Source organism: Podarcis tiliguerta, assembly GCF_965153285.1.
Source record: "Podarcis tiliguerta genome assembly, chromosome: 8".
Classification (NCBI taxonomy): Eukaryota; Metazoa; Chordata; class Lepidosauria; order Squamata; family Lacertidae; genus Podarcis; species Podarcis tiliguerta.
This window is the reverse complement of record NC_139541.1, coordinates 87,230,450-87,238,417: the sequence shown is the minus strand read 5'-3', so window position 1 is coordinate 87,238,417 and position 7,968 is coordinate 87,230,450. Positions and strand designations below refer to the sequence as shown.

Sequence of the window (7,968 nt, the reverse complement as noted above, 5' to 3'; positions counted from 1 at the left end):
GCTGCAAAGGCTTCTGGGACGGAAGACGCAAAGGCTTCTGGGATCGCCAGCCCCTCTTTCCGCGCCTTTTCCCCGGCGCATGCGCTTCCCCCTCACGGAAACGGCTTTTTTTCTCGGGTCACGTGAGCCTCTCGCTCTTCCTCTCGTCCCCTTGGCAACGGCGCCCTCTCCGCCCTCCCTCCCTCCCTCCCGCGCTTCCGACGGAGAGGCGCGTCGACCGTCGCATCACGGCGCTCGGCGACGCGTCCCGCGATTGGCTGCTACCGCCGGCGGCGTCGCGCGCTGATTGGCCGCGGGGCGGCCCCCGAGTGCGCCTGCGCCGCGCGGCCCGCCTTCTCCTCCTTCCTCGCCGCCATGGAGCGCGCCGGCGCCGCGCCGGGAGGAGCCCCGCCCGCCCGCCTGCGTGGGTGTCACGTGGGAGGGAGGGAGGGAGGGGGAGCCCCCCCCGGCGACACAACAGCCCCGCGAGGTGGGCCGCCGCCCCCCCTGACGCCCCTCTCTCTCTCCCCGCAGCCAGCAAGCGCCGCCCGCCCGCCCCGCCCGGCCTCGCGGCCTCCAGCCCGGCCCTCCGGACCGACCCCACGCGGCTCTTCGAGGACACCAGCGCCGGAGCCTTCCTGGCCGAGCCCGTCTCCACCTTCGCCGCCGCCTACGGGAGCAGCCTGGCCAGCCAGGGCAAGGAGATCGTCGGCAGGAACGTGAGTGCCGCGGCTCCGGGGCCCAAGCGGAGCGCCGCCGGGGACCCCAGGGGAGCGGCCCTTGAAAGCCTCACGCCAATAAGCCCAGTGGCAGGAAACAAGCCGGGCCCCTTTGCCCAGAAGCCAAGAAGCATACAGTCGGAAGGGACCCCTGGGGGTCCTCTAGTCCAGCCCCCTGCCAGGCAGGAAGCCCAACTCAACGCATCCATATTATCAATTGCGTGGCATTCATTAGGAGGAGTGCAGGGTGGCAGCTGTGGTTCTCCCGGCCTCCTCGCTTAAATCCTCACCACAACCCTGCGAGGTAGGCTGGGCAGAGAGGCAGTGCTTTACAACAAAAGAAATCCCCTTGAGACACTTGATGTAGTAATAATAATAATAATAATAATAATAATAACAACAATAACAATAATTTATTATTCATACCCCGCCCATCTGGCTGGGTTTCCCCAGCCACTCTGGGTGGCTTCCAACAAAACACTAAAATACAATAACCTATTAAACATTAAAAGCTTCCCTAAACAGGGCTGCCTTCAGATGTCTTCTAAAAGTCTGGTAGTTGTTTTTCTCTTTGACATCTGGTGGGAGGGCGTTCCATAGGGCGGGCGCCACCACTGAGAAGGCCCTTTGCCTGGTTCCTTGTAACTTGGCTTCTTGCAGCGAGGGAACCGCCAGAAGGCCCTCGGTGCTGGACCTCAGTGTCCAGGCAGAACGATGGAGGTGGAGACGCTCCATCAGCGGCTCCCCTTTCCTCTCTGCTCACACTTTGCTTCTGCCGCTTCTCCCGCCCTCCCAGATCGACCGCTTTGTCCCCGTGACCAAGCTGAAGTACTACTTTGCTGTGGACACCGTCTATGTGGGCAGGAAGCTGGGGCTGCTCCTCTTCCCCTTCCTGCACCAGGTGAGCTGCAAAGGGCCCCGGCGTTGGCGGGATGGGGGGAACTGCGGGGGATCAGTCTGCTCCCAGCTGCCCCCTGCTATGGCTTTGAGGCTCAGGCCAGGGCTCCTTTCCCTGTGCCACCCCAGCCCCTTTGCCCACCCTGGTCCCTTGGCGGCAGGGAGCCCGTTGGTAGCCTGTGGGGGTTCTTGGCTGTCTTTGGCAGGACTGGCAGGTGCAGTACCAGCAGGACACCCCCGTGGCCCCCCGCTTTGATGTCAACGCTCCCGACCTCTACATTCCAGGTACGGCAGGACTCTGGGGGTCCCTGGGGTGGCACCAGCCCTGAGGTGGCTGGGGGGAGATGCCCCGGGGAGGGAAATGGTGACAGGGCTGAGCGCCTGTCTCTCCCGTGGCTAAGGAGCCCTTTCCCTCCGCAGTCATGGCGTTCATCACCTACGTCCTGGTGGCAGGGCTGGCGCTGGGGACACAGAACAGGTGAGAGGATTTAGGGATCACCTTTCTGCTGGCATTCCTAGGGAAGGCGGGGCAAGGCAGCTCCCCCAAACCCTGCTGAGCTTCCCAGGAAGACCTGGACCCCACCCTCGTTTCCTTGCCGGTTCAGCCCACACAGGCATGGCATCCTGCAAAACATCCCAGGATGTGTAGCTTGTGAAGGATGCTGAGAGTTTCTAGGAACTCTGGGGACCCCGTAGCTCTGGGAGGGGATAAGGGGTCCCCTAACTGCTCCCTTAGAATAGTCCTCTATCTAGTCCAGCCCCCTGCAGTGCAAGAATCTCATAGTCCCTGACAGGTGGCCCCCTGACCTCTGCTTAAAAACCTGAAAGGAAAGAGAGCCTTCTGCCTTCTGAGGGAGTCCCTTCCACTGTGGGACAGGTTCTTACTGTCAAGAACATTTTCCTAAAATTTAGTTGGAAGAGGCGTGAGAGGGTGTGGGGCTGTGAGGCCTGGGCAGTTTGGGTGGCCAGGGAGCCCTCCCCCCTCAACACTCCCTCACCTGCCCCTTGCAGATTCTCCCCCGACCTGCTGGGCTTGCAGGCGAGCTCAGCCCTGGCCTGGCTCATTGTCGAGGTGCTGGCCATTCTCCTCAGCCTCTACCTGGTCACCGTCAACACCGACCTCTCCACCATTGACCTGGTGGCCTTCTCAGGGTACAAGTACGTTGGGTGAGTAACCAGGAGGCGAGGGCAGCCTGATCCAGCCGGGGGGCGGGGCGGGACTGAGCCCCTCTTAAGGTTTGATGTTTATTGTTTTTAATATCCTGTTGGAAGCCGCCCAGAGTGGCTGGGGAGGCACGGTCAGATGGGTGGGGTATTATTCATTCATTCATTCATTCTGGGCTGGGGAAGAGCCGGCCTCTGGGCCTGATGCTTCTCCCCTCCTGTGGCAGGATGATCGTCGGCCTCCTGGCTGGGCTGCTCTTTGGGAAGACGGGATATTACCTGCTGCTGAGCTGGTGCTGCGTCACAATCTTTGTCTTCATGGTAAGAACTTCCAGGAAGTGTGTGGTGGGGGGTTGTTTCCCAAATTCTTCTGCGCTTGTTGAGCATTTTGCACAGCAGGAATAGGCCTCGTCTCAGGCTCTGCGTTGGCCTCCAGTAACAGCAGTCTTTTACCAGCTTGGTTAATGGATTTAGGGCACGGAGGCTGGTTCTGCCGCACACTGAGCAGAGCCCTGAAGCCTTTGGTCCCAGCTCAGTCACTGAGATCACCTGCAGGAGGGTCGTTGGCCGTTCCCCAAGTTGGAGATCCTCACTTGATAACAAGGAACTGGGCCTTTAGCGCCTAGTCCTGTGGAACGCTCTGCCACTGGAGATGCAAGAGGCACCTTCTGTGCCAGCTTTTAAACACCCGCAGAAACCTTTTCTGTTCCGCCAGTCATATGCCAGCAACTAAGAATACTTTCTTCCAGAATAACAAAATTCTGTCAGTTTGTAACTTTTTGGGTGGGTTTTATTGCATGGCTTTATTACTGCAAACCCCTCTGAGGTGTAAAAGCAGAATGCAGATGGCCTATAAATAAAACTGCGCCCGTTGCAAGAACCCTTCCCTCCTGCTTGGCGAATCCCCAGGCAGGCAGCGCCTCCGTGTCCCTCCCTGCGCTCCGCCCCTGATTCGCCTTCTCCTGCGGCTTTTCCAGATCAGGACCCTGCGCCTGAAGATCCTGTCGGAGGCAGCGGCCGAGGGGGTGCTGGTGCAGGGAGCCAAGAACCAGCTGCGCATGTACCTGACCATGGCTGTGGCCGGCCTGCAGCCGCTCATCATGTACTGGCTCACCTTTCACCTCATCTACTGACGGACGGGTCTGCCAAGGGGGCAGGGCGGGGGTCCTCACTCCTGGTGGGGGTCTGTGTGGCAGGCTGGACACAGACCACTGTGGCTCTGGCTTCAGCGACCTCAGGGTGGGTGGATGTTGTCAGGGGTGGGTGGGCAGCAGGAGCCTGTTTGTAGATGGGGGGGGGGTGTGCTCCGGCAGGGGTCCCAGGCAGGCTTCCACTGAGCTCCCTCTGCCTGGGGGGCAGCATTCTTTTCCCACCCCCCTTTGCATGCCAGAGCCCTTGTGATCACTGCACACCACTGGAGAGCGCATGGCGTTCTCCTCCATGCGCCAGGTTTTGCTGCTTGCGAGCAACTCAGTATTACTACGGAGGGCGGGGGAGGCTGTCGGGGGGGGGTTCATGGAGCAGCCGCCCGACACCTGCCTCCCCCCCCCCAGCCCAAAAGCTGCTTGCTTCTCTGTTCAACTTCACAGCCTTTGGTGCTGTACACACAACACCAGCCCAATAAAGAATGAAACCTGCACCGGGGGTCGCTCTCTGCTGCTTCCTGGGGGGGGGGGGAGGAGAAAGTGGGGCTTTCTTTCTGCAGCAAGAAGGCTCTTTCAGGCTGCGGTGGTTTCTCTCTGAGCATGCAGCTTGCATCGCTCGCTCAGCCTGCAACACCGTGCCACTGCTTACTGGGTGCAAAGCGGGGAGGAGAGGTGGGGGGGCATGGGGGGGTGCAGCACTAGGGCTTGGCCCTCGCAGAAGAATGACAGTCCTTCACGCCCTCTTCCTTGTAACCACCTCCTCACCCCCTGCCACACTCCCTGGTCCACCCGTGGGGCCTGGGGCTGAATTGTGGTTCCTCTCTGGCATGGAGAGAAGGCGAGGCTGAATCTGCTCAGAGCAACACCCTCCTTTGCCCACCTGTGCCCCCCCCTCCAGCTCAGCCACCCCTCCAGACTCTCACGCCTCTCCTGGGGCCCAGATGGATGCATTCCAGGTCTGCCAACTAACACACCCTCACAGCTCCTTGCCACCAAAAGGATTTAATTCTTTGCTCCGCTGAAGGTTCACCTTCCATTTCCTTCCAGAGACATTCCAGTGTAACAGAAAAGGCAGCTCCCTTTATTTGTCCCAATAGTGCAAAAAGCAGGAAAAAACCCTTCATGAGAACATAAGCAGAGCCGGCCAGAATCCTGTTCTCAGGTGCCTCTTTTGAGAAGCCAGCAAGAGCCTTCTCCCTGCGGTTTCCAGCACCTGCCATTCAGAAGCATTGACTGCCTCTGTGGCCAGGAGCCCTGATGGCCCTCTCCGCCTCCTCCGTGAATTGGTCCAGTCTTTGAAAGCCATCCCAATTGGTGCTCTTGCTGCCAGCAGAAGAAAGCAAAGCCTATCCGCATACAATGCAAGGCCCCTGATGCGCCGACCTTCAAAATGCAAAGCCCTCCCCCTGCTGAACCATCACCAGGGAGCACAACACGCTTGGCAATCTGAAAGCAGCCCCTTTCTTTAGTCCTTGAGTTCGTTATCCAAAGGAGGGAGCTGCTCCATGAGGTCTCCGCTGGGGCTGGGGCAGCTCTGCGCTGAAGAGTCCTGGAGTGTGCAGGGCTCAGTGGCTTCTCTCCTTCTCCTTCTTCTTCTTCTCCTTATGGGGCTTCTTTTCTTTCTTGGGCTTCTTCAGCTTCTTCTGGCGGCCAGGGCCAGGGCCCTGCAAGGGGGGGGGGGCGAAGATGTTACATTTTCCACCAGCTGCAGCAGGCAAGGGAAGTTGGCCTTTTGACCAGGATCCAGCCCTCAATCCAGGGGTGGGTGTGTTGAGGGAGGCTGTGTCCCCCCCAGGCCCGGTGCAGTGGGGGGGGGGTGGATGGGGCTGGCCAGGAAATGGGGAGGGAGACACGGAAGAGAGGAGAGGCTGTGGAGACTGTGTTTAAGGAGACTCTGCCACCACTGACTATCAAAGGCCAGTTGGCATCATGCAGGAGGTTTTTACATTGCCCAGAGAGTGGAGCCCTAGAACGGCAGAATTGGAAGGGGCCCTGGCGGCAGGAAGGAATCTTTTGCCCCACGTGGGCCTGGGGAAGGGGTCACAGCACCCCGCATGGGGGGTGGAGCCAAGCGTTGCCCACAATCCTGGCATGGAGGAAGCTATTGCTTGACAACTAAGACAGAATGACTTGCAGCCAAGCATCTCCACACCCAAAGGCACACTGGCAGGAAGCCTGACCCTCACAAACTCAAACCCTGGCCAAAGAGGCACATCTTAACCTGGGCTGGAGGTCAGGAAGAGGCCCGTGGCCATCTAGTCCGTCCCGCCCCCTCCTTAGAGGGCCAGCCAGGTGGCCATGAGGGGAGACCCAGGGCTCGAGCCCCTCTCTAGTCTGGTCTCCAGCTGCACGTCTAGGCTTCCCTGGACGCGCCCCTCCTGGGAAGTGGGGGGCAGGAGCAAAGGCGACCAGGGTCTCCGAGGGGGGGGGGCGGTCAGGCTTCTTTCTCCTGGGCGGGGTCCCTCTGCCCACCTCCCGCCCCCGCCTCTTGCCTTGCGCTCCTGGTCGCTGTCGCTGGAGGAGGAGGAGCTGCTGCTGCTGGAGTCGGATGCGGATCGGGGCCCGCCTTGCTGCAAGAGGGAAGTGGGAGTGAAAAGGGGGTCTCCGCCAGTTGCTCCGGCGAGACCGCGGCCCCTGGAAGCGGGGAAGGGAAGAGGAGGGACCCCCCAACTCACCGCGAGGCTCTTTGCTGCGCCCTCGGCCGCAGGAGGCGCCCCCGACGGCTGGGCAGGCGCGTCGCCGCTGCGCGGGCCCGGCTTCATCTCCGCGACGGGGTCGGGCTTCGGGGGATCGGGCCCCAGCGCTGCAGGCGGATGAGAGAGGGAAAGGGGGGTGACAGGGGGCCTCACCTGGAGGGGACCCAGGCGTCCTGGCCTTGGGGACACCCCGCCCCCCGACAAAAAGGAGAGACCCCAGCCGTCTGGCCAGGCGCACCCCGACTCACCTGCCGCCAGGTCGAAGTCCATCGCGCCAGGTGCGCCCTTGCTCCGGGGTCGACGGCGGGGCGCTTCCGCGGAGAGGCGAGGCGAGGCGCCGCCCGGAGAGGAGGGATCCGGCGCGCTGGCGAGGGAGGGATCCGCCCCGGAGCGTCATCCTGGGCGGGCAGAGCTGCGTCCGCCCCGTCGGGGGGCGCCAGGGGCTCCTCCGGGCGCAGAAGCACAGAAGTGGCCAAGGGACGGGGAGGGGGTCTCTGGAGGCCGGAGCTTGGGGGGCATAGGGCGCGCACACACCCTGCCCGCCTGGCCAGAGGTCCTGAGCTTAGACAGTGTTGTAAGAAAAAACTGCTCCTTTTTCCCATATGGGGGACACAAGAGCCCGTATAGAGCCCTTACGTGGGTTCCCCATTGGTAGGAGAAAATAACAGAGGCCAAGCAGAGAATATTTAGAAGCAAAGCAGCTCGTAAGCCTGATCTTTATTAATCTCTTGCAACAGGGTTCCCCGCTCACCCTAGGCAGGGAGGAGAGGAACTCAGAACATTGGTGTGCAAGCCCTTATATAGACATTTGAAAATTGCCTCCCCTGTAGCTCAAGACCGCCCCCCCCCCAAAAAAAAACACCATACATACATCACAGTAGGAGACCTTCTACAGCAGAAAACCTGTCTGCCAGGCGACCTGATAATGGTCTCTGACTGCTTTTATCTGGGCAGCCCGGCCATTCTTCTGTGATGATAAAGTTCCTGAATCCAGATCACAGGCTCACCCTATTCATACACTGATAGGCCCTTAAGACAGGATTTGTGAGCAAAGAGACACCGGGAGGCTTTGCAGGCACACAGCTAAACCCTGTCTGTGGAGCCTACCCCTTTATCCCAATGATGAGACAAGAGACCAGAGTATGGGTTCAAATTGGCCACAGATTTGATCCTGGAAGGAAGAACAGCAAAGAGGCTTGAGCAACAGAGACATCCTCTTTTCTTGTGGCCTTAGGCCCACCCCCGGCGGCCGTCCATTGTCCTCCCTGGCTGAGGGTGGGTCAAAGGCCAGCTCAAGCAGGTGGGTGGCACCCACCCAGGTGAGCCTTGCTCAGTGCCACAAACCCCACCCACCCATTTCCTCCCTCC

The 7,968-nt window shown here is 60.5% G+C and overlaps 2 protein-coding genes across 3 annotated transcripts; one reads left to right on the top strand and one right to left on the bottom strand.

Moving 5' to 3' along the window:
• Positions 1-354: 354 nt before the first annotated feature.
• Positions 355-4,398, top strand: YIF1B (Yip1 interacting factor homolog B, membrane trafficking protein; the record flags this gene model as incomplete). The annotated part of the gene is made up of 8 exons (XM_083455938.1): positions 355-403; positions 514-698; positions 1,495-1,599; positions 1,802-1,880; positions 2,016-2,073; positions 2,607-2,762; positions 2,987-3,080; positions 3,737-4,398. The coding sequence occupies 8 exons, from the start codon at positions 355-357 to the stop codon at positions 3,890-3,892; spliced, it is 882 nt and encodes a 293-aa protein (XP_083312064.1). The 3' UTR covers positions 3,893-4,398.
• A 566-nt stretch (positions 4,399-4,964) lies between these two features.
• Positions 4,965-6,981, bottom strand: LOC310684777 (uncharacterized protein). Of its 2 annotated transcripts, XM_083456362.1 has the most exons (4): positions 6,849-6,981; positions 6,580-6,707; positions 6,397-6,474; positions 4,965-5,568 (listed from the first exon to the last, which is right to left on the bottom strand). In XM_083456362.1, exons 1-4 carry the CDS (start codon positions 6,868-6,870, stop codon positions 5,470-5,472), a joined length of 327 nt encoding a protein of 108 aa, XP_083312488.1. In that variant the 5' UTR covers positions 6,871-6,981; the 3' UTR covers positions 4,965-5,469. The 2 variants fall into 2 exon arrangements, with proteins under 2 accessions (XP_083312488.1, XP_083312487.1); XM_083456361.1 differs by having other exon boundaries at positions 5,473-6,474; positions 6,849-6,961.
• Between the last annotated feature and the right edge of the window lie 987 nt (positions 6,982-7,968).